Below are 26,071 nucleotides of genomic sequence, written 5' to 3'. Positions count from 1 at the left end.
CCCTTAGTATAGGAGCCCTCCTACCATCGCAGTACAGAAAGGACCGGTAATGCAAGACATAAGCCGCTTTTGAATACTTATCAGTTGTCTAAAACATCCACAAATGTAGTCCACATTTGCTTGAGACTGAGTGCCAACAGGATTGTTGGGGAGGCCTGCTTTCAACCCCCACCCCCACCCCAGCCACTGCTGGGAGAGAAATAGGCTAGAACAACAAATGGCTCTGTTCAGTTATTTATTGAAGTAAACAAATAATAATAATAATAATAATAATAATAATAATAATAATAATTTATACCCCGCCCATCTGGCTGGGTTTCCCCAGCCACTCTGGGCAGCTTCCAACAGAAAAATGAAATAAAATAATCTATTAAACATTAAAAGCCTCCCTAAACAGGGAGGCTTCCATACTAGAGCTCGCCAGGTTTATGGTCAACTATTATTAAAGTATCTCCTAGGCCAGTGAACTATGAAAACTCTAGAAATAACCCAGATGCAAACTGCCATGTGAAACAACCAAAGCAACTTAGAGATGAGAAGTCAAAATTGAAAAGCCTTTTAAAATAACATTTCTTTTTTTTCTTTTTTGGTACTTTAACCTGGAACAGGTGTCCTATATAGTACTGTATGGGGTTTACAGAGGACATCTTTTCCCTTCCATCTAGCCTAAGTCTTTCCTCATTATCCTTTAGACTGCACATTCTACAATTTTCGGATATCAGTTTTGTTTGCAAAGGGCCCGGCTGGCCTCCAGCTTTACACTGGAAACTGCACTGCAAGTTTAGAGAAAAGGTGAGTAGGGGGTGGCATGGTTAAAATTTTGTATGGCATGGAGGAAGGGGGCTAGAGAGAGTTTTTCCCCCCCTCTCATAACACAGTAACTCCTGGACATCTAATGAAGATTGGAAGATTCAGGACAGAATAAAAACAAGAACTGCTTCACGCAGCCCACGGAACCCACTTGCATAAGGAAGTTGATGGCCATCAACTTGGAGGGCTCTGAGAGAGGATTAGGCAAATTCAGGGAGGAAAAGGCTGCAAATGACTACATACTAACTAGCCAATGCTTCTGAATACCAATCCCTGGGAACCGCAAGAGGGGATAATGCGCTCCTCTCATGTCCTGCTCACGGTTTCCCAGAGGCAACTGAGTGGCCACTGCGAGACCAAGACGCTGGACATGGGAGCCAACTCCTAGGGGCTGAGGTGTCTGCCAAGTTGTTAGCCATTGCCCTTCATATAGTGTGCCACATTTTGTGATTATGTGGGGTGGGGCTTACCTGCCCCCCCCAATATATTATCCAAGTTGGCACCTGACCCTCCGAGATTTAACTGCTTGCCCTGGAAACCACGAGAAAGTAGGGCAGGTGTGGGCGGGAAACTGCAACCCTTGGCCCTTCAACCCCTTGGTGTGTGGGGGCCTGGCGACCGAATTAGGCGTTTCGAAACAGGCCGGGCCTCCTCGCCAAAAGCGGCGCTCCCCTTTGCTTTCGCCACGCCGCCTCCTTCTGCTCCCTCCTACACCTTCCCGGCTCCCTCTCCTTCGCAATCGCTGCTGCTGACATTCAAAGCCGCCCGCCGCTGCCGCCTCCACCTTGGCCGCTTTCTCCTCCCTGGAGTCCCGCCCTGCATGGAGAGGCGTTGCTCTCTCGCCCGCCGTCGGCGCGGCTGCTGCGTCCCTTCTTTTTCTCATTCCTCCTCCTCCTCTCCTCCTCCTCCCGGGGAGCTTTTAAAAGCGCCTGGGTGAGAAGCTGCGCGCCTTTAAGGAGCTCGGACGCCCGGTTCTTGAGGGGCGACGGCAGCGAGACTCGGAAGAGCAGGACGCCAACACAGACGCCATGGCCTCGCCTGCAACCGCGGAGAAGTATATCTTGGGTGTGGACGTGGGCAGCACGGTGATACGGTGCCATGTTTACGACAAGGCGGCGGTGCTCAAGGGAGCCAAGGCTATGCAGGTGGGAGCTCTGGTGGAGAGGGGGGGGGGTGCGGCATACAAGCCGCGTCAGGCGGTATAGCTCGATTTTAACGCGTGTCTACCTAGAAATAAGTCCTACTCTGCTCCTGGGGACAAACACAGACGTAAGAGTGCAGCCTCTTTAACCACTTACCGGTGCTAGGGTTTTTTGCGCCCTAGGCGAGATCACCTTCTGCCCGCCCCCAAAATCATATTTCAAACAGATGTATTTCACATCCAACCTGTTCCTTGTAACCATGATCTCTGATACATGTTCCAAAGCAGTGGCAGTCCTGCTACCGCAGAATAATAGTGCAGGGTGGGGAGAAAGGAAGGAAAGAGAGAGGGGGGAGGGAGAGGGAAGGAAGAGACAGAGATTGGAGGGGGTGAGAGGGAAATAGGGGGGGAGGGAACTTTTTATTTTTGAAATATAAAGTGATTTATAAATCTCAGTTGCTTTTTGAAGAGATGATTTGGTTCATCAATAGCTGATTAAAACACATTAACTTGATCAAATTCTTTTGCTGTAATGGGTGGCACTGTGGTTAAACCACTGAGCCTAGGGCTTGCTAATCAGTGATGGGGTGAGCTCCCGTTGCTTGGTCGCAGCTCCTGCCAACCTAGCAGTTCGAAAGCATGTCAAAATGCAAGTAGATAAATAGGAACCGCTACAGCGGGTAGGTAAACGGCGTTTCCATGTGCTGCTCTGGTTTGCCAGAAGCGGCTTTGTCATGCTGGCCACAGGACCTGGAAGCTGTACACCGGCTCCATCGGCCAATAATGCGAGATGAGCGCGCAACCCCAGAGTCGGTCACGACTGGACCTAATGGTCAGGGGTCCCTTTACCTTATGCCTCTCCCACAGCTTTACAAAGCAAGCAATACTTGAAACTGTGATTTGGCTGAAAAACACCTATCAGTTTGGATTCACAAATGTCTTTCATTAATTTACTGGAGAAATAATTAAACAAGAAATTAGGATTAAATCTGAATTCCAGACATTTTACAGTCAATATTTTTAAGCAGGACCAAGTCAGATAATTGACCACTTCCACTAAGCATTTCATATAAACATACCTGCAACTACTTAATATTTGTTTTAAAGCAACATGCATGATACTACATGATAATACATACTGAGAAGCGGTCACGAAATACGAAAACCATGTCAACAATGTAACCTGGTTCACTGAACCCTATGGAAAGAAGATCATACAACTAGGAGAAGTTCCCTTTAAACTGTTATGCAAAAGCTTTGTGCAGCCTTCCAAAGTTGCCATATGCAGAGTTGTACTGCAATCTTACCCCTTCCACTTAATCATTTCCTTCTCTTAAAACATGACTTGTTGTTGTTGTTTAGTCGTTTAGTCGTGTCCGACTCTTCGTGACCCCATGACTAGTAGTGTGACTAGCAGTGTGACATGACTAGTAGTGTGAAAAGCAGAACTTGCTATACACAGAGAACTCTTGGGGTTTTGTATTTTGGAGCCCTGGCAAGCTGCATTAAGGATCATTCTCATCTTAAAAGTGTTTAAAATGCTTCATCACAGGCTTGTTTCTGGAGCTCCCTCTCACCTCGAAACACTTAAAAAGATGACAACTACCGGTATTTAGTTTTGAATATACACGCTTGTTTTAGAATCTTATGGTGTCAACTGTACACTGCATATTAAATAACATTTCCATGAACAGCTAGGCTTTCAGGACTTACTTGCAACTATTACATCATGTATGATTTTGAGATATGGGTTTTCCATAAAACTTGCATCTAGATGTTTTAAGATTACATGTACTCTTCAATAGCTCCCTTGTCAGAGAAGAACACAGCTTCACTCTTGACAATATGTATTTAATTGCAACAAAAGGGGGAAAGCAATTCCCTACATTCCCCCACCAACCTATAATGTCCCTAAATTAATATTGGGGTCAACCCTCTATGCATGTTCATGCATATATCAGCCCTGCAGGATACAGTGGTCTGACTCCAAACCAAATGCATACGGCTGCCCAGTTCCCATAACCATGCCCAGAGTTAATAGTGGACAGATGGGGGGGGGACGGGACGGGACGAGGACAGCAGCAGCAGTTTTCCCCCATCAAGGCTAGAACTAGCAAGGCAAGTTACAGCGAACAGAAAGGGGGAGAAAAACTAAACTGAGTAATTGTTGACAGGCGTATTGTATGAGTAGTTGGCAATATATAAACAACCCATTTTCAGTAAGGGCGGTGCCTGAGCCTGCAACCTCTCACTCCCCCCCCCCCGCGCACCGCTCCTCCCAGCTGCAAAAGGCAGTCCAGGGTCCCCTTTCTCCAGCCCATGCCTGAGCAGCCACAGCTGCCAAATTGGACGTCCACCTCCTCCTCCTTCTGCTGCTGCTGTTGTCCATGCCCAGGATTTAAATACAATTGAAAGGAGGAGATGCTCCGGCTACAAAACACATACGGGGGGGGGGGGGAGTGAAAGAGAGAGAGGACGTGGCTGTAACTAAAACTACGTGGCATAAAATAGGGCGGAGGGGGGAAGGGCAGAGATTTGAGGGGTGAGGAACTGGCTAGTGTGGCTGGTATGGAAACACCCACCTGAAATGAGGACGGGGAGAGAAAAGGGAAATTGTCAAGGGCGAGGTGTGGTGTGGTGTCCGTTGTGTGTAACACAACCCCCAGAAAAGCGAACTCAGGACCTGACAGGAGAGTTTGGGAAGGGGGAGAAAAGAAGTGACGGCGGTGAGAAACCTCCTCTCTTCACCCCTCAGAGTCTGCCTCTCTCTCTCTCTCTCTCCTGCCTCACTGCATGCGGGGCAACCACTGCATGTGGGGACGGAGCGCCCCGAGGAGAAAAATAAAACACACACACCCAGGGGAAGGGGGAGGGAGGGAGAAGTGACAGACGTTGGCAGCCGACCCAATACCCGTCGCGTGCTCCCCCTCAGCCGAAACCGCACGTCCTCCTTAACCGGCAAGCTGAGTGAGGTTGTTGGGCGCAGGGAGACATGAAGGCAGGTCTCAGAGGCGTCGCGGCCAGAGGAAGCGTGCGAGGAAGGGGAAGGAGCTGGGCGCGCGCACACTCAGGTTTCACCGCCTGCCCGTCTGCGCCCCATGCAAGGCATTGCAGGGAAGCGCCTCTGCAGCCAGCAGCAAGCTGCAGCAGGAGGGAGAGCGGCAGCCGGCAGGCTGGCAGTGCCCCTCGGATGACGGCGCTCTAGGCAGTTGCCTAGCTCGCCTCAGTGGACGCACCGGCCCTGAGTAAGGGTATGATATGCTTAGGATTGTACCCAGGATCACAGAATCCTAGAGCTGGAAGGGACCACGGGGGTCATCTAGTCTAAACCCCCCCTCCAATGCAGGAATCTTTTTGCATGAACCCATGACAGTAAGAGTCTCCTGCTCTATCAGCTGAGCTATCCTTTGTGTGTTTCTCCTTCCTGTTTCTTCCTTTTCTCTCTTCTCCCCTCCATCCCAAAGACAAAAACAAAGCCTGGCTCCTGTTCTGTTAGTTCCCTGATGCTTCCACCAGTCACTCATTAGTCAAACTGGCTCATGTACCGCAACATTTTGCGGCAGTCTCTGATTGCTGTGTAGGATGAATGTGCCAAGCTTCCGCCCTGCATAGGCACATGGGAGCATCATGTACAGAGGTGTTAAATGGTGGTAACATAGCAACCTTCTTGATCCCTAGAAGCCCATACAACAGGAAGGGAAGAATGGGGGAGACCCTGTGAGTATTGGAGCCTACCGTAGGACATGTGCAAAAAAAAAAATTGTTTACTACAAAGAACCTAATGAAGCATAGCGCTGTGTTGCTGAGTCACCGTGTTGAAGAGCAGGAAGCTCTTGCTTGGAAAAAAAAAGTATTTGTTATTGAGTTTTAATGAACTTGTTTGCAAAATCTGCAGTATAAGGATTCTTGTTCTTTGCGGCTAGGTTTTTTTTGTTTGCTATGTCTGTAAAATAAAGCCACAAGCTGAATTTGAAAAGCAGAAGTAGGCTTTGGTTTGGAAAGTTTGGGATGTTTCAGAGGATTAAGTGACAAAGCTCAGAGATTCCTATTGCAGGTTAATTGGTTATGGAACGGGCTGTGCGCATTTTGTGTGGACGTGCACCTTGGTGCCTGGTGATGCAACTGTTTCCAAGTACCAATAAGCAATGTATACATTCCAAGGACCAATGTTGCAATGTATGGTTACCTTCTGTCAACATGGTCCTAGTCTACATTTTTCAGTGCAAGGAACTATAGCATAGTGCTAGGATAATGGCACTTAGAGTGATCTGATTGGGGCAAACTGCATGTGCCATTAAATGTGTGCTTCCAATTACCCCTTCTCTTTTACCAAAAGCAGCTGTGAGTACTGAAGCTGGGTTAATGGGGAGAGGGTTTCCCTGCTGAAATTTATCACTTTATGCTGATATTTAAGGGCAAACATCAGTTGTGGGAGGGGACTTTTGATGGGAAAGTGGCACAAGGAAGAAAGTTTCTCTGCAGCGTGATCCCAACTCAGATACAACTGTCTCAGAGCTGCTTTTTGTTAAATAGAGACAATTGTTAGCATGCCCTTTAAAGTACCATATACGTCACATAACTTGTAGTGTCGTTTGGGCTTCAGCCTTGTGTTATTTGCAAACTACGGTAGTTTAACTGCAACGCATGTTATCACAATTAAACTTAAGTGTTTAATGCCAGAAGGAAGAAACTAATTAACTGAATGCATTTTTTGCCTCTCTGAAGGATTACTTATGTCTCCATTTATTCAAAATACCTTTAAATAGTGTTGTCCTGTACATGTTTACTCAGAAATAATTATCACTGGATTCATTGTTGCTTAGGATTGCAGCCTTGTGTGTCTATGACAAGAAGACGAGGTGCTGTGCTAGAAAATTAGGTAGCAATTCTATACATGCCTGCAACAACACACTTGAAGGAATTCAGCCTAACGCAGGTGCCCTCGACTGGAGGCTATCTGGGTGGGGACTCCAGGGGTTAATGGTTCTTTGTGGGATGGTGTGGTGCCGGCTGCATGAAGAAAGCTATTATGGTAAGACCCTTCTCAAGAAGCCCCACTTGGGCCAAGAGGTTTGTGATAATTACTGTCCAGTTGCAAATAATGTCTTAGCAAAGCTCTCAAGAGGGTGGCGACTGTTCAACAGCAGGTGTGCTTAAAAGAAGCAGGCTGTCCAGCTACATTTTAGCTCAGCTTAAGAAGCAGTTATGGCACCCCTTACCTGTTACTTTTAATGGGGGAGGGACAAGGGGAATGTGAATGTTGAGTCTTTTTCTTTTTTAAAATATATGCTCTTTTTTTTTAAAGGGAATATGAGAATGTAACACCACCACCCCCTTCACACATTTCTCCTACTCACCCCAGAACACAAATTCCTATGGGAAAACATAATTCCAAAGTCCTGATCTTTTCTTTCCATTGTGACATTTGTGAATGTTCCAAAGATTCCCAATTTTGGACAAGTTGTCAAGCTGCTGCTAAAAGAAAAGTAATTAATTCTTTGATTGTCATTTTCAGTTTTAGAGCTGGTTAACAGTACCGGTACTAAAGTTGGGGGTGCAAGTTTTATTTGTAATCAGAATGTTCATCAACAACATTCTTCCAAAATGGCTGTAATTAGTCACTTGGCCGCTACATATGTATAGTGGTTCTAACCTCTTTACACCCTCTCTAGCAAAGAGGAAATAGCTTTGTTAAGGTGACTATACCTCAAAGGTGATAGATGCTACCCATGTAGAAGCTTCTGAGTCTCCTCTTATAAAAGCATGGATGCTGACTTTAATAGCTTCTTAGCCCACAGGCTCTGCCAGTCTAAAACACACACACACACAATTACTGTCTCTCGATCTGATTCTCAAGTATGCTATATCAAATTTGTTTGGCCTAATTGCATGTCACTAATTCTTTTCATAACTATTGATAATATAGGCTTAGTGCTTTGCATTAGTGCTTGTAATTAGATTTTCAAATGTTGATAGAGGTTTGGGAGCATGTGCAATAGCTGCTGGATTTGTTATAAAATGTGTAATGGCGTTTATATTTAGTCAACTCCTAATGTTTTGTCTTGCATTGAAAAGTTCTTGTTCGGCTGTCGGGGCTATGCCATCTGTGTAAAAGTTTCATAGTCTGAACGAATCCGTCTTCCTCTTCCTTTCTTCTGTGTATCTGCCTCTTTCATTTCGGCAGGGACCAGCCCCTCATACCACGAAGCACTAACCACACTCTGGAATCAACCAGTCAGCCCCCCTCGGCCAGACGGGACAGGGTCAAGGGGTCATGTGGTCAGATGCATTGCCATCAACACCTTGTCCACATCAACTGATTCACCTTATGTAAGCTGGTCCCACTAAGCGTCCTTGATAGCAGCTCTGGATACTTCAGCTGGAGCTGCAACAAGTGCAGAGTCAAGACCTGCTTCAGAGTGAGACTTGTGCCACTTGTGCCAGCGGTGGAGTGAGTGCCCATGCTGCGTGGCGTACCCACGAGAGGGATGGGGCACCGAGGGCGCCCTCTGTGTGCTACAGTTCAAGGTAGAAGAAGGGCAGGGAAGCTGCTTCCCACTCTCCTCCTCTTCTCTGTGAGATGCTCCCCTCCCCTCCCCTCCATGGGATGCTCTCCGCTGCCAGGTCAGACCTGACCCGGCGACAAAGCCGCTGTGGCCGGGCGCGCCTTGCCACGGCTGAGGAGGGCTGCTCTCTGTTGCCAGGTCAGACGTGACCCGGCGGCAGAGCTGCTGCCACTGGGCATGAGGTGTGCCACAGCCGGGGAGGGTGGGCGACAGCGCTGCCACCCACTCACCTGCTCTCCTCCTCCAGGTAAGGCCTGGCTCAGGGGTGAAGCTGCTCCAGGCACAAAAGCCGCAGCCAAGACACAGCTCCTTCTGGTACAGAGCCAGGCTCCCATGAAGGAACCTGCTGTGGGGGTGCCTGTTTGCGCCCCCTCTCAAAACTGTGCCTGGGCCACACCCACGCCCCACGCTATGCCTCTGACTTGCGCTCCAGTATTTTGCATACCATTTAGTTTGGGGGAAAATAAGTGGTTTACAAAGAATATAAATTTATGCATAAAATTGTCAGTAAAAGTCACCCTTAAAAAATTGTCCAGTAGCACCTGAGAGACCAACTAAATTTGTTCTGGGTATAAGTTTGTTCTGGGTTTTATTATTGCAGTGTTTTTCTCTCACTGCATATAGATACGCAGAGAGAAATATGTTTGCAACTATTTTATTGTAATAAGCGATTCCATATTGTATTTTTATACATTTCCCCCTTATCTCAGATTTTTGGTTGGTTGGTTTTTGTTCGGGACCATTTATGCCTTGGTTGTTTGGTTTCTCTCACTGTTTATTTCAACAGTACAAGTTAGTTGCATTTGGTTTTCAACATCCTACCTGATATTATTTGCTGTTCTCAGCTGGTCTGTGGGGCAAGACACCAGCAGAACTGTGTGGATTAGTGTTGTAACCAGCCATTGTTTACCAGTTGAATTTCTTGTTTGTTCTGTACATTCCTCACTTCTATATAGGTCAGAAACATTTCCCCAGATGCAGAACTCAAGTGAGATTAAGGAGATGACACCTTAATCTCACTTGTGACCCAACCTTAAAGGTAAAGGTAAAGTGACCCCTGACCATTAGGTCCAGTCGTGACCGACTCGGGTTGCGCGCTCATCTCGCATTATTGGCCGAGGGAACCGGCGTACAGCTTCCAGGTCATGTGGCCAGCATGACAAAGCTGCTTCTGGCAAACCAGAGCAGCGCACGGAAACGCCGTTTACCTTCCCGCTGGAGCGGTCCCTATTTATCTACTTGCACTTTGAGGTGCTTTCGAACTGCTAGGTGGGCAGGAGCTGGGACCGAGCCACGGTTGCTCACCCCGTTGCAGGGATTCAAACCGCCGACCTTCTGATCAGCAAGCCCTAGACTCTGTGGTTTAACCCACAGTGCCACCTTAATTTGAGCTAAAACTTTCTGACTAGAAGTCGGTTTCCATACATTATTATTGAGGCCTGTTTGCTTACAAATCCAACTAAACTAACCTATTCAGGTTGATACAGAGAGCAGTTTTTCTTGTGCTATATTATCTCTGTGGGCCATCTGTCCTAAAGACAGACATAGTGTGGTATTTACTCAGAGTATACCCTTTGAAATGAATGAACATGACAAAGTTAGGCCCATTAATTTCAGTGGATCTACTCTAAGCAAAACTTAGTCAAACATGACTATTGCTTGTCAGGATTTAACTCTCGAAACAAGGGATTTCAGACTTTTAAAGGTAAAACCTCAGTATAAGGTAAAGGTAAAGGGACCCCTGACCATTAGCTCCAGTCGTGACTGACTCTGGGGTTGCGGCGCTCATCTCACATTATTGGCCGAGGGAGCCGGTGTACAGCTTCCAGGTCATATGGCCAGTATGACAAAGCCGCTTCTGGTAAACCAGAGCAACAGACGGAAACGTCATTTACCTTCCCGCCATAGCGGTACCTATTTATCTACTTGCACTTTGACGTGCTTTCGAACTGCTAGGTTGGCAGGAACTGGGACTGAGCAATGTGAGCTCAACCCGTCGCGGGGATTCGAACTGCCGACCTTCTGATCAGCAAGCCCTAGGCTCAGTGGTTTAACCCACAGCAGCACCCGCGTCCCACAAAACCTTAGTATGCTGTTTACAATTTTTAAAAAATCATTTCTATATTGGTCTTTAAGGGTTTGCTTCACGCGGGCTCACTTTCTTAACTCCTGGGATTGTGTGGAAACGCCTAGTGTATGAACCATCAAGCTGACACAGTTGTACAGCTTGCAACAGCTGGATATCGACATCTCTTAAATGGAACTGTTAGTTAGATAAGATAAGATATCTTTATTGTCATTGTCCCCTTGCGGGAACAACGAAATTACTCGGTTGCTACATCCACTCAGATAGTTCACATTGTTATGAGTTGGTGGGTGCAAGACTCCCTAAATTCTGGATCAAGCTATGGTTAGAATTTAATGAAGGCTTTGGGTAAAGGCGGGGAGAATTTAATTATGGCTTAGAGTGCTAGAGTTGGGCTACTCCCATGTGTGTATAGCTGTGTGTACTAGAGCTATGTCCTAACCCTCTGGAATTAACATATGTCAAAAGCTAATTAAGCCACTGGTTGTGTCCACTGGATGTGTCCACAGCTACTTAAGTCAGCACTAGTCTCTTGCATGAGCTGATAGCCCTGGGGGTAAGGATTGATTAGGACACTGTATGGCACAGTGATAGAAGGCAAGCAGCAGCTTTTGTGGAAGATGGTTTGTCCTTAAAATTCTCAAAAAATACAGTCTCTGCTGCGCCTTCTTCACAAGCCCCCTTGTATTAACACTCCAGGACAGATCCTCCTGTAACTCAATGCCTAGAAATCTAAACGTTGTTACCCTCTCCACACAAATTCCGTCAATCAAAAGTGGCTGGACCTCGTTCTTCTGTCTCCTAAAGTCCACCACAAGCTCCTTAGTTTTCTTTGTATTTATGAGCAAGTTGTTGACTCTGCACCACTCTGTCAGCCGCTCCACCTCATCTCTATACTCCGTTTCACCCTCCTTATCAGAGATGAGCCCGATCATCACCAATGGTTGAGAGTAGTGGCTGTGGTCTGCTTAAGTTCAAGGCTACTGTGGCTATGGGAGAAGCCTCTTGTGGTGTTAATGCTGTCAATGCCTTTGCTGTAGGCTCAGGCTGTAGATATGTGTAAATAAACCATATATCATAAAGACACTACACTTAGTCTTGGCTGTGTCTCATTTCCCAAAAGGAAACACCTAGATAAACATGCTTGGAACCCCTGAAATCTCACACCACTCCGAGATTGGAGTGGCATGTAACAATATAGTTTGGATCTCCATACCATTTGCGTTAGGTTACCTATCCACTGGCGGACCCAAATGCTCCTGGAGGGCAATTGCAGATTTGTGGATTGAATTATGTCTATTAATGATGGGACAAATGGACTGAGATCATTCGTCATCTGGTTCAATCTTAAAATAATTGTATGGAACAAGTCCTTTCTATTCCTATAGCCAAGAACACTGGGAAATCTGTGAATTTTCTATTTCTGATCCTTAGTTTTTTCACCAACTGGACAATGACTGTTCAGCTGGAACACTAACAGTTGTCACATTATTGAATTCAGTAAGGGAAGCTGCAGCAGGGCAAAGCTGTATCTTTAAAATGTGTACAAAAGGTTCAGGTTTTTCTGACAATACTGACCAGCGTTCCGACTCTGTATAAGACAGCTTCTTATGTAGCAAGAAGTGCATAATTTTGCATTGCTTATTGAGTTTGGCCATTGTTGATCCTCTGGCAGTGTAACCACCTTTGTACAAGTTGCATCCTACTGTCACCACCCTCCACCTCCCAGGCAGTTCCAAAGGATCTCCCAACACTCTGGAGCAGATTTGGGGCAGGGGCATAAGGACCCACAGAGCAGAGGGGGAATTGGCAAAAATTGCCTCCCTCCCTGTCCTATTGACAGAAAACTCCACAGGATTCAAGAGCCTTCTGGCAGCACAAAGGATACCATTAGATACACTGCTGTAACTTTAATCTATTCTGGAATTTTTCAAGGCTCTAGCAAAAGCTGGGTCTCATAAACTGTTACAGCAGATAAAGCTACACTGGAACTAATTTAATCTATAGCAGTGGTCTAATATGGTATAAAAGTTTTCATAATAATTACTAGGACAGTCTGACTTTTTGTTGTTTGTAATGATTGTCAATTTGTTGGCACTTCCATATATTCTTTGTATTTAATTTGATATGAAGTTATGGAATTCAGATACAGAAAATGCTTGTAGATTTAACAGGAGTTTTTATGCTGTATTTTTATGCTGTGAACTGCCCTTCATCTATGGGCAGTTCATCAATGTTCATCAACGTTTCCTTAACATTGCTGCAATTATGACTTGATTCTCTCCTGCCTAGTCAAAAGCTTCTCCAAACATCTTAATAAAGCTTTCTAACACTTTGGTGCTTTATACTCTGTTCTGAGCCAAGATAATGAAGCATTGTAAATTTGAGGGAATTGAACCTGATCCAGATTTCTTTGCATCACCCATTGATATGTAGAAAGGATGTACATTGGGTCTTCATTCCCTACAGAAACAAATACAATTTAAGTACAACGCTAAAATACAGTCATTTGTATTTTACTGACATAGAAGTTGTGTTGAGGGTAGGAAGGTTGGGGTAAGCATAATTAAAATAATCAAGATTCACTCCATGTAGAAGTAAACCTGTAATCTGCATGTATAAGAATTGCATAACTTATTTTTTCATTGTGGAGTATGAACATAAAGTTTGTGTGAAAACTGTGCCCAGTACATGGACTGCAAAACCCCACATCTTATGTATGTACCTATTCCACATTGCTTCCCAATGGCTACAATTATCTTCTTGTAACACTGCTTTGAGTATTTTTAAACGAGGGCCTTCTTGGTAGTGGCAGCCACTCTGTGGAACGCCCTCCCGTCAGATGTCAAGGAAATAAACAACTATCTGACTTTTAGAAGACATCTGACGGCAGCCCTGTTTAGGGAAGTTTTTAATGTTTGAAGTTTTATTCTGTTTTTAATGTTCTGTTGAAAGCCACCCAGAGTGGCAGGGGAATCCCAGCCAGATGGGCGGGGTAGAAATAATAAATTATTATATTATTACTGTATTATTATTAAACTGGTCTTAGGTAGGGTTACTCTTCCATCAAAGGACTAGGTATGGAGCTTGGGGGTGCTCTTGAATTCAGCCCTGTCCAAATTGGCATGGCCTTGGCTTGGTCATTCATGGTCTGGTTACCTCCAAAGCGAACTACAGCACTGTGCTTTCTGTGTTGTTGCCTCTGAAGACAACTCGGAAACACCAGCTAGTGCAAAATACAGCCATCAGGATACTAATGAGCTCCAGAAGGTCTAAACGTGTTGTATCACTTTTGTGCCATTTTCAATGGCAATCAATACGTTTTGGGGCCGAATTCAAAGTGCAATTAACTTTTTAGGCCATAAATGGTTTGGGGCCAGATTATCTAAATGTACCCCTGCACCTATATGGCCTTTCCCATAGTGTAAGTTCCTCAAGACTACTAACATTTGTGGCTTTGGGTCTGATTGCTTGGTAATTCTGTTTTTTGTTAACAGGTGGAAGTTGCTCATCCTCGGCCAGGTTGGGTTGAACTGGATCCTGAAAGACTGTGGACACAATTTGTTGATGTGGTTAAAGAGGCAGTTCAAGGTAACCATGAAACTCAACATTGTGGCTCTTCCAAAACCTGTGACCGTATGTGGATGGAGATAACTTGGCTACAATTACCCTTGCTCTGGTAACCTCCTGCTTAGACTATTGCAGTGTGTCATATGTGGCTCTGTCAATGGCCTGGAAGCTGCCATGGGTCCAAAATTGGGCCACAACAGTATTTATTTGGAAGTTTGCTGATGTTTGTGCTTTGTCTGCATTCCAGACCCAAAGTACAGGGTTTAACATTTTAAACCCCAAAATGGCTCATGGCCAGGTTTACCGAAAGAACACTCATCCTATATTAACATTAAGATGGGATATAACATTGAAACCCATTTAATGTGCTTGACGCGGGTGGCGCTGTGGGTTAAACCACAGAGCCTAGGGCTTGCCGATCAGAACGTCAGTGGTTCGAATCCCCGCGATGGGGTGAGCTCCCGTTGTTCGGTCCCAGCTCCTGCCAACCTATCAGTTCAAAAGCACATCAAAGTGCAAGTAGATAAGTAGGTACCGCTACAGCGGGAAGGTAAACGGCGTTTCCGTGTGCTGCTCTGGTTCACTTTGTCATGCTGGCCACATGACCTGGAAGCTATACGCTGGCTCCCTCGGCCAATAACTCGAGATGAGTGCTGCAACCCCAGAGTCGGTCACGACTGGACCTAATGGTCAGGGGTCCCTTTACCTTTACCTTATACCCCATATTGTTACCTTGTGATGCATGCCAGTTAATTTTGACCACATATTAGAGTATCTCAACAAAAATTCTGGGATCACCACCTGGAGGAACTACTAGAAATTATTATTACTATTATTATTATTATTATTATTATTATTATTATTATTATTTATTATTATTTAATGCATGCCCCACCCATCTGGGCAGCTTCCAGTGCATATAAAAACATAATAAAACAGCAAACAGCAAATACTACCTGATACAGATGTCTTCTAAAAGTTACGTAGTTCTTTATCTCTTTGACACCTGATGGAAGGGCATTCCACACAGAGGGTGCCACTGCTGAGAAGGCCCTAATTGACTCCCACCACTTGGTGATTGCACAACTCACCACCTCCATTTTAGGACCACATGAAGAGGGATTCTGCATGTGTACCAACCTTACAAATAAGGGGAGGATTCTGGCCCAATCAGAGTCCCCCCTCATGGGAAGTATCTCTGCACATCTGTATTGGTGCATGTGTAGAGCCTTTTTGCATGTATTCTCAATGTGTGGGTGGTGAGGTTGTGGCCACCAGCCACACGGGGAAGTTGTCTGAGCCTTTTAAATTGAGTTCAGAGGGAGACATATTCATCGCTTTTAGTAAAGGGACACGCTCCCCCTTGAGACTTGCCAAAACTAAGCAATGTTTAGTGCTCAAGGCTGGGGAACGTTTAATGTGATGAAATCTTATTTTGCTGTGCTGGAAGTTATGGTTTTGCGCAGCCTTCCTGGTCCCTTACTTACAAATATAAATATCTGTGTTCTTTAATGCTCATATAACTTTGTTAGGGCATTCTGTTACAGGTCCGTGTTACTAAAATTCAAAGCACAGTATCTCTTCCTACTGCCAAAGAAGCAAGCGTTTTATTTTATTTTTGAAGTTTTGCACATGACTCTCCCCAACACTCTGCATGTTCTTTGAATCACATATCCAAGACTGTTTCAGTGGCCATATTGTTTTGCTGAATGAACAGCTGGCTTTTGTTAAGTTGCTGAATAAAGTGGAATGAAATTCTTTATGAATGAGTATGGGTGAATAATTTCTGATACTAAGGCTACATTACAGCAGTTGTTCCATAAAGTTCACTGCTCAGTGTTCAATTTTTTCTTTTAGCTGCTGGAGTGAAAATGAATCAAATTTCTGCTCTTGGAATCTCGACACAGCGAGGAACTTTCATGACGTGGAACAAGTATGTAGAATGCATGCTGGTTATAATAGAAGTTTGTAACCCTCAAAGACAAGCTTGTAAATGTGTTTGTTTTTAGATGTGCCTGCAGTTATGCTGTGAGGCAGAAGTAGCTCCTCCTAAGTGTGTGTATGTATGTGTCTATCTCTCTTTGCATCAAATGTTCCTGCAGGGTTGAGAAGCAAGGAGTCCTCCGTACTCGCCCTTTCATTTTTGGATGACATTTATTTCAAAAGGCAGTTTTAAAAGGCTGACCATCACCTACAGTGATGGTCTGACATTATTCTGTCAGTCAGTCTCTTAAAGACATGAACTGTTTCTAAATATGTTGTCTAATTCACCACTTATATGCAGATACAGAATGTGGCAAATTGTAGATTACTCCCCCTCAAAAAAACAAGAGCAGGTAGCCTTGGGCTTGTAGCAGGGCCAATGTTATGCTTGAGGGAAAGCACCTCAGCCAACCCAAAGGTGACTATTAGGACACCTTTGCTGTATTCCACACAGTTTCTCACTTGCTGGGCTCTGTGGAACTTCTGCCTGATGGGAACTTCAGCGAAGTACAGTGCTGCATCCTGGGAGCTCTTAGAATGTGTCAGCAGCCACCTCATATGTTTTCACCAAATAGTTTTTTTTTTGCTTGGAGAGCAAAAATAAGGAGGAAAAAAGGGGCAGGGACTTCTGTTCTGTGTGCCCAACTCCTCCTTCCTACCCATACAGTTCGAATATGGTATCACTGCTCACAGGGCTAGTGCGTCCACTGAGGCGAGCTAGGCCACTGCCTAGAGCGCCGTCATCCGAGGGGTGCTGCCAGCCTGCTCACCGCTCGCCGCTTTCCCTCCTGCTGCTGCTGGCTGCAGAGGCGTTTCCCTGCAATGCCCTGCAGGGGGCGCAGGGCCACGCAGGCGGGCAGGCGGTGAAACCTGAGTGCGTGCGTGCCCAGCTGCTTCCACTTCCTCGCACGCTTCCTCTGGCCGCGACGCCTCTGAGACCTGCCTTCGCGTCTCCCCGCGCCCGACAACCTCACTCAGCTTGCCGGTTAAGGAGGAAGGGCGGTTTCGGCTGAGGGGGAGCACGCGACGGGTATTGGGTCGGCTGCCAACGTCTCTTACTTCTCCCTCCCTCCCCCTTCCCCTGGGTGTGTGTGTTTTATTTTTCTCCTCGGGGCGCTCCGTCCCCACATGCAGTGGTTGCCCTGCATGCAGTGAGGCAGGAGAGAGAGAGAGAGAGAGAGAGAGAGAGAGAGAGAGAGAGAGAGAGAGAGAGAGAGAGAGGCAGACTCTGAGGGGTGAAGAGAGGAGGTTTCTCACCGCCGTCACTTCTTTTCTCCCCCTTCCCAAACTCTCCAGTCAGGTCCTGAGTTCGCTTTTCTGGGGGTTTGTGTCACACACACAGACACCACACCACACCTCGCCCTTGACAATTTCCCTTTTCTCTCCCTGCCCTCGTTTCGGGTGCGTGTTTCCACACTAGCCAGTTCCTCACCCCTCAAATCTCTGCCCTTCCCCCCTCTGCCCTATTTTATACCATGTAGTTTGCTCAGTTGCTGTTTTTTGAGGGGCCCATCCTCTCTCCCTTTCACTCCCCCCCTCCGTATGTGTTTTGTAGCTGGAGCGTCTCCTCCTTTCGATCGTATTTAAATCCTGGGCATGGACAGCAGCAGCAGCAGGAGGAGGAGGTGGACGTCCGATTTGGCAGCTGTGGCTGCTCAGGCATGGGCTGGAGAAAGGGGACCCTGGACTGCCTTTTGCAGCTGGGAGGAGCGGTGCGCGGGCGCGCCAGGGGGGGAGTGAGAGGTTGCAGGCTCGGGCACATCCCTTACTGGAAACAGGCGGGTTGTTTACATATTTCCAACTACTCATACAATATGCTTGTCACACTACTAGTCATGTTTTAAGAGAAGGAAATGATTACCGGTAAGTGGAAGGGGTAAGATTGCAGTACAACTCTGCACATGGCAACTTTGGAAGGTTGCACAAAGCTTTTGCATAACAGTTTAAAGGGAACTTCTCCTAGTATGATCTTCTTTCCATACGGTTTAGTGAACCAGGTTACATTGTTGACATGGTTGGTTTTTGTATTTCGTGAACGCTTCTCAGTATGTATTATCATGTAGTATCATGCATGAGACCTTTTACAGTCAATAGTTTTAAGCAGGACCAAGCCAGATAATTGACCACTTCCACTAAGCATTTCATATAAGCATACCTGCAACTACTTAATCTTTGTTTTAAAGCAAGATGCATGATAAGGTAAAGGTAAAGGAACCCCTGACCATTAGGTCCAGTCGTGACCGACTCTGGGGTTGCGTGCTCATCTCGCATTATTGGCCGAGGGAGCCGGCGTATAGCTTCCAGGTCTTGTGGCCAGCATGACAAAGCCGCTTCTGGCAAACCAGAGCAGCACATGGAAATGCCGTTTACCTTCACGCTGTAGCGGTTCCTATTTATCTACTTGCATTTTGACGTGCTTTCGAACTGCTAGGTTGGCAGGAGCTGGGACCAAGCAATGGGAGATCACCCTGTCACAGGGATTCGAACCGCTGACCTTCTGATCAGCAAGCCCTAGGCTCAGTGGTTTAACCACAGCGCCACCTGGGTCCCATGCAGAATACTACATGATAATACATACTGAGAAGCGGTCACGAAATACGAAAACCAACCATGTCAACAATGTAACCTGGTTCACTGAACCCTATGGAAAGAAGATCATACTAGAAGTTCCCTTTAAACTGTTATGCAAAAGCTTTGTGCAACTTTCCAAAGTTGCCATGTGCAGAGTTGTTCTGCAATCTTACCCCTTCCACTTAATCATTTCCTTCTCTTAAAACATGACTAGTGGTGTGACAAGCATATTGCATGAGTAGTTGGAAATATATAAACAACCCACCCGCTTCCAGTAAGGGAAGTGCCCGAGCCTGCAACCTCTCACTCCTCCCCCCCCTGCGCGCCCGCGCACCGCTCCTCCCAGCTACAAAAGGCAGTCCAGGGTCCCCTTTCTCCAGCCCATGCCTGAGCAGCCACAGCTGCCAAATCGGACGTCCACCTCCTCCTCCTCCTCCTCCTGCTGCTGTTGTCCATGCCCAGGATTTAAATACAATTGAAAGGAGGAGACGCTCCGGCTACAAAACACATACGGGGGGGGGAGTGAAAGAGAGAGAGGACGTGGCTGTAACTAAAACTATGTGGCATAAAATAGGGCGGAGGGGGGAAGGGCAGAGATTTGAGGGGTGAGGAACTGGCTAGTGCGGCTGGTGTGGAAACACGCACCCGAAATGAGGGTGGGGAGAGAAAAGGGAAATTGTCAAGGGCGAGGTGTGGTGTAGTGTCTGTGTGTGTAACACAACCCCCAGAAACGCGAACTCGGGACCTGACAGGAGAGTTTGGGAAGGGGGAGAAAAGAAGTGACGGCGGTGAGAAACCTCCTCTCTTCACCCCTCAAGAGTCTGCCCCCCTCTCTCTCTCTCCTGCCTCACTGCATGCGGGGCAACCACTGCATGTGGGGACGGAGCGCCCCGAGGAGAAAAATAAAACACACACACACACCCAGGGGAAGGGGGAGGGAGGGAGAAGTGACAGACGTTGGCAGCCGACCCAATATCCGTCGCGTGCTCCCCCTCAGCCAAAACCGCCCTTCCTCCTTAACCGGCAAGCTGAGTGAGGTTGTCGGGCGCGGGGAGACGCGAAGGCAGGTCTCAGAGGCGTCGTGGCCAGAGGAAGCGTGCGAGGAAGGGGAAGGAGCTGGGCGCGCGCGCACTCAGGTTTCACTGCCTCCCCACCTGCGCGGCCCTGCGCCCCCTGCAGGGCATTGCAGGGAAGCGCCTCTGCAGCCAGCAGCAAGCAGCAGCAGGAGGGAAAGCGGCAGGCGAGCGGCGGGCGGGCGGCAGGCTGGCAGCGCCCCTCGGATGACGGCGCTCTAGGCAGTGGCCTAGCTCGCCTCAGTGGACGCACCGGCCCTGTCTCTCTATTTCCCTCTCACCCCCCTCCTCCCTCCCTTCTCTGTCTCTTCCTTCCCTCTCCCTCCCCCCTCTCTTTCCTTCCTTCCTTCCTTCCTTCCTTCCTTCCTTCCTTCCTTCCTTCCTTCCTTCCTTCCTTCCTTCCTTCCTTCTCTCCCCCCTCCCCCTCCCTCCCCACCCTGCACTATTATTCTGTGGTAGCAGGACTGCCACTGCTTTGGAACATGTAGCGGAGATCATGGTTACAAGGAAAAGGTTGGATGTGAAATACATCTGTGTTTGAAATATGATGGGGGGGGGGGCGCCAGAAGGTGATCTCGCCTAGGGCGCAAAAAACCCTAGCACCGGCCCTGACTGCTCAGTCCATCTTTTTGTGTGGGTTATAACTGTCAGAAGGGGTATAGCAATAGGTGTGTTCAGTCTTTTAAACTGTAAAGTGAGTAAATCTTGCAGAAGTCTGATTATGTTCCAGGAACATAGTGTGCATTGCTTCAGAGACTTTAAAAATTAAGCTGACTTGGATTGTTTTGAAAAGAGGTTAAATTTATTTAGAGCAAATAAAGCTTCTCATTCTCTGTGATCGAATAAGTAGCTTAAACTTCTTATTCTCTATGCATGTAAGCATAGCACAACATACAACATTAAAGCTGGGGTGTTTTGTTTTGTTTTTAAATTAGATTTATGGGGGGGAGAGGGGTTTATTGGTGCTTTTTTGTTCTTGTCTTTATTAGGTATTTTATTACGTGTTTTGTGTTTAATCCTGTGTTTTTATGTTGTCAACCGTCCTGAGATCTACGGCTGAAGGGCAGTGTACAAATATAATGAATTTAAAAATATAATAAAAAAAATGTATAGAAAATAATGAATTTAGGATTGTGCTACTAAAACCAGGTGGGGGTTAAATAATTTTACCTCTTAAGTCGCAGAGCCATTTTGATTTCAGGTGAATTAGTGGTGTTGCACACATACCCCTCTCCCTCCTCTCCCAAAATATGCACCCTCTAAATGTACACCAGAGGTTCCTTCAGCTCTCTGGAGTGGGCTGGAAGGGAAAATCCCATTGCACAAGTGAAGTTTGTTGCACTAGTGGAACAGTAGCGCTGGTCGTGTACCAAAGAGTTTCGGCATTCAAGCATGCCATCTCCCACTTGCAGTGTGAAGTTATTTATTGTTGGTTTGTATCATGAATCAGTTGCTTATGTTTCTCCTTCTGGAAATGAGCCAAGAGTGAGCAGAATTAAGAAAGTGTCATTCACCACCATGTCTAGTCATTGCCCGGCCATGAACTACCTGGCTGGCCTTCAGGCAAACTGTTATATCTCCTTCAGCTCTTTTGCCACCATCACATTAGCCCAATCCAGAATCAATAGTATGGGGATAATTGTACTGGTCTAGCTTGCACTTTGTGCATTGAGTACTTTTCATAAAGTTGGTGATCTCTTCTGCCTTTTTCAGGAAGACAGGAAAACCTTTTCATAACTTCATAAGTTGGCAAGATGTGAGAGCTGCGGAACTTGCAAAGTCCTGGAACAAATCTCTTACAATCAAGGTGAGCTAGCATTCATACCGCTATTAAAATACGGGGAAGTAGGTATGAAGGTGTACCCGGACTTCAAAGCACCAAGAGCAGGCATAGGCAAACTCTGCCCTCCAGATTTTGGGACTGCAACTCCCATGATCCCTAGCTAACAGGACCAGTAGTCAGGGATGATGGGAATTATAGTGCCAAAACATCTGGAGGGCCGAGTATGCCTGTGCCTGACCAAGAGGAACGTTATGATTTGTTGTGGTGTTCCCAAGAAGCATGTTAGTATATTTCTCCCAAGGCTTTATCAATATTGCCAAGTCCACATCCGGAGATCGATGATAAATCTCATCATTTTTCTTCCTTGAGGTGAGGTGCTACTTTGACCAGGGAAGAAATGGGATGGGGATTTCTTCTTATTGAAATTGAAAACCCCTCTATTCCCCGACCCCTACATATGGAGCAAATAACAGCTTGAAGGAGCTAATAATCTCTTCTCTCCCACCCATCAAGGAGTTGCATTCAGTAAAATAGAAAAGTTAGCAATTACCTACCAGTTGCCTCCTGTGCCACGTATTTTGGCTTTTGGGGTCAGGTTTCAAACTATATGGATTCTATAAAGCAAGACTTTTGCCTGCATGACAATGTTGATAGTCTGGCCTTCATGAGGTACACAGATACGTTCTCAGCTCTGAAAGGAAGGGGATTAAATTGAAGATGGCCAGAGTGGTGCCCTCTAGTAGTTCCTGGCTGCATCATCCTCAATTATTGGCTATGTTGGCCAGGAATAGTGGAAATTGAAGTCCAGAAACATCAGGACGGCACCATGTTGTCTACCTCTGGGTTAAATTACCCAGCTGTTCCATTCACACCAGGGGTGTAGGAAGATAGGGGCAGTGGGGGTGGTGCCCCCGAGCGACGCGATCCCAGGGTCGCTATCGCCGCTGCCCGCCCTGACCCCAAAACACCCGCCCCACCCCAAAATGTGCGCCGTGTCACTGCGCACAGTGTGTCCCGCCCCAAAACGCGCACCACGTCACTGTGCACGGCGCGCCCCGCCCCCAAAACGTGTGCCGCCCCCCGCCCCCAGAATGCGCGCTACATCACTGGGGGCAGCGCGCCTGCTCTCCGCCCCCGGTGGCGGAGCATGAAGCTCCGCCGCTGATTCAGACTCAGGCTTGGTCTGCATGTATCATAGAATCATATCATAGAATCATGGAGTTGGAAGAGACCACAAGGGCGATCCAGTCCAACTCCCTCTGTAGTGGTATGAAATTGTAGAGTGCCAAGGTGGAAGAATGATTTGTGACATTTTGTGCAAAGGAAAAAACCAGCAAAGCTGGTATTAGATTTCTGTTTACATGAAGGTTTTTGGTTTTTTTTAAAAAACAAGGGTACTTTGAAACATGCAATTCCCCACCTGCAATATGCAGTGAAGCAGGTGGTTCTACCCCATGATTTCTTCTCATTCTCCAACACATATAGACAAACTCTCAAAATGGCTGCCAGAGGTCCTACCCCTCACCTGGGAACTGGTAAACCAAGTTTGCTTCTCATTGAGCAGTATGAGATTGCTAGTCCAACCAGTTACTGAACAGCCTAACTTCATTGGGACTCGCATGGTACAAAATATTGGACTAGTTCGAATAAGCTCCCAGCAGCTCCTTTGAAAGTTGTCTCCTCACTTTCATATAAAAAAATCTTATCAGTGCTATTTTTATAGAAAAAGACATGCCGGAACTCACCATGAATGCCTCTCTTGTTTTATAATGGCAATAGTGCCCACCTGAGAGGTGCCTGAGTTCCAGCTGGGAAAAAAGGCCCTGCTTCTATATATACATTGTCATAACTTGAATTGCTCTGTTCATAGATGGTGTGTATGGGTAATTTCACCCAACCCCAACCCCCCAAAGGAAAGAATACCAAGTATTTATCCAATCAATCTTTTTTTCTTTCTTTCAATCTTTCTTTCTTTCTTTCTTTGGAACAGACAGTGCATGCTGTTTGTTCCTTCTATCACTTTTTCACTCGGAGTGATCGCTTTTTGCTAGCGAGTTGCCAAATGTTCTCAACGCAACATGTCTCTATAAGACTGGCTTGGATTTTACAACATCTACAGGAGGTAAGGCTTGTCTTACTATTCTCTATATTGAGCTTTGTACGGGCTGGCTCTTTATTCCGGCAGAGAAACCTCTTTCGGGATGGTAGTCATAATAGTGTAATGTGTATTATATGCTAAATTTCATTAGAAAATGTCAACTGCTTGTTTTTATTTATTTATTTCACTCCCATTTATATACCACCTTTCCACCAAAGCACCTCAGGCGGTTTATTATTAGTGTAGCAATTAGAATGTTGGACCCAGGACCTGGGAGACAATTGCGCCTAGTTTTTTTAATAAAAAAACACAAATAAATAATACCCAGAAAGGACTTTTGAGTAGTAAGCTGGTTTGATAGATAATCCACAACCTTCTAAAGGGGATAATTGGGAAACCTGTTCCTTTGGTTTGCCTAACACTAGATAACATAATGTTACTTAATTCAATTTTGATTTTATTATATTTTATTTTAACCTAACGCTGAAGTGTGTTATACTTGCCATCTTGAAATAAAACACGGTTGGTGTGTGTTTGCTTTCAGGTAGAACAAGCAATTAAAGATGGCAATTGCTGTTTTGGAACCATTGACACATGGATACTATATAAACTGACCAAAGGTGAGAAGGGTGATTAAACAGATAGAAAGCACATGCCCTCTTGCAGAGTAGTAGTTGGATCCAAAGGTTGTGCGAATGGACTCAGACATGGTGCTCTGCCAGATACTGAATGAATTGCCCCTCACATTGCAACCCACCTGTGACATAACCCGTGCTGTTTAAGAGGGTCCTCCATCCCTTTGGAGAAGCTTTTCAGGATGTGTCTAGGATGAGGGGACAAGAAATATATTTTGCATAAGTTTCAGCCTTCCACTCATGCAACATTTGGATCGAAACCAATATATGTACACTCTGGGAGGGAACAATGCAAGGATTCCTCTGCTGAGGCAGCTCTAATTCTGCCCTGAGGAAAGCTTAAATTCTGTAATCTCACGCTATCTTTGCTGCCTCATTCCTCAGTTTTCCTTATTCATTATTGGAACTAGGCAGTAAAGAAATGTTCAGGTGATGTACTTCCTCTCCTTCTAACTTCTTTCAACATGTCCCTGCCCCAATTCATTGATCTCCCAGGCTCCTTTACTCAGGTAACTTGTCTCTTCTCTCTGCATGGACCTGCACCCCTTAGCTCTCCAGTTTCTGTGCTGCCGTTTGTTATTGTGAGATGGAGGAGGCAGCTGTCCCCTTAGCCAGGAGTGGTTTCCTGGTTTAGCAGGTGGGAAGAAGAGAGGACAGGTTTTTTGTGGGGAGGGGCAGGGGTCTGAAGGTGCAGCATCACTCCTGGGTACATTTTCTCTCCCTCAGCTTTTGTCTCTCTCCTTTTGTCTCTCTCCTTCCCATTCTTTCTCTCCCTCAGCTTTTGTCTCTCTCCTTTTGTCTCTCTCCTTCCCATTCTTTCTCTCCCTCAGCTTTTGTCTCTCTCCTTTTGTCTCTCTCCTTCCCATTCTTTGTTCCCCTTCCCACACATTTATGTTAGCTGCTTTCTCCATCCATTTCCTCTCCTGTGTCTTTCCTCCCCTCCAACTTCTGAATGCTGCAGCCTCACTTTCTCCTCAGCTGTGCTGTGCATGTGGGGAGCTGCGACTGCTGCTACAGCCAGAGGTGGGGTAAACAAATGGTGGTAGTACTAGTAGTACGTTACTTTGAATGAACTGCCCGGTTTCGTATTGGAGGGAAATTGAAAAGAATATCCTCTTAGAAGAAGATGACCGTAAACAAATGCTTGTATGCAATAATGTGTTTGTGCTTTTCAAGTGAGGCGCTAAGGAGGACTCAGGCCTTCAACATGAAGTTCCCACATCTCTCACTGTAATCTTCTTTTTGTGTTTTTGAGCATTCACTAGTATTGGTTCCTTTTAATCCCTAGGTGAAGTGTATGCTACAGACTACTCAAATGCCAGTTCAACTGCACTGTTTGATACCTTCAAGGTATGACTAATTCTCTCTGCAAAGCTGCTTCAAGGTTTACTCTGTATTGCTTTTAACTCCCCCTTTTTCATATGCATGTGATTTCAGTTGCAGTGGAGTGCGTTCGTTAGCAAGCTTCTTTCCATTCCAATATCAATTTTCCCCACAGTGGAGGACACAAGGTTAGTCCTAAGGTCTAATAAATAAGCCCCCCCCCCATTTAGAATAGAAGTGGCACACTTTTCACACTTCTAGAATATTTATTTTTTGTCTACTCATTATAGTTTTGATATGAGGGCAATAACCTTTAATGTCTTATTTTTATTTTAAGTCATAAATTTGGAACAGTTGATGCTGAGATATTTGGAGTGCCTATTCCAATAGCAGCTTTGGTAAGTAAAAAAAAAAAATTCTTTCCTGTCCCCT

The 26,071-nt window shown here is 46.1% G+C and overlaps 1 protein-coding gene across 1 annotated transcript in view; it reads left to right on the top strand.

Annotated features, from left to right (window-relative positions):
• The first annotated feature begins 594 nt into the window (after nt 1-594).
• Nucleotides 595-26,071, top strand: part of GK5 (glycerol kinase 5) — a 43,397-nt gene continuing 17,920 nt past the window's right edge. Inside the window, exons 1-9 of the mRNA XM_035133764.3 lie at nt 595-1,955; nt 14,101-14,194; nt 16,031-16,106; nt 21,514-21,607; nt 23,574-23,705; nt 24,226-24,301; nt 25,605-25,666; nt 25,754-25,827; nt 25,977-26,037. Coding sequence (XP_034989655.1) covers nt 1,839-1,955; nt 14,101-14,194; nt 16,031-16,106; nt 21,514-21,607; nt 23,574-23,705; nt 24,226-24,301; nt 25,605-25,666; nt 25,754-25,827; nt 25,977-26,037 — 786 coding nt within the window. The 5' untranslated portion in view covers nt 595-1,838. The remainder of the gene's footprint in view (nt 1,956-14,100; nt 14,195-16,030; nt 16,107-21,513; nt 21,608-23,573; nt 23,706-24,225; nt 24,302-25,604; nt 25,667-25,753; nt 25,828-25,976; nt 26,038-26,071) is intronic.

This window comes from Zootoca vivipara, chromosome 5, assembly GCF_965207765.1.
Source record: "Zootoca vivipara chromosome 5, rZooViv2.hap1.1, whole genome shotgun sequence".
Classification (NCBI taxonomy): Eukaryota; Metazoa; Chordata; class Lepidosauria; order Squamata; family Lacertidae; genus Zootoca; species Zootoca vivipara.
Note: the sequence above shows the minus strand (reverse complement) of the source record. Positions and strands in the feature narration are given on the sequence as shown.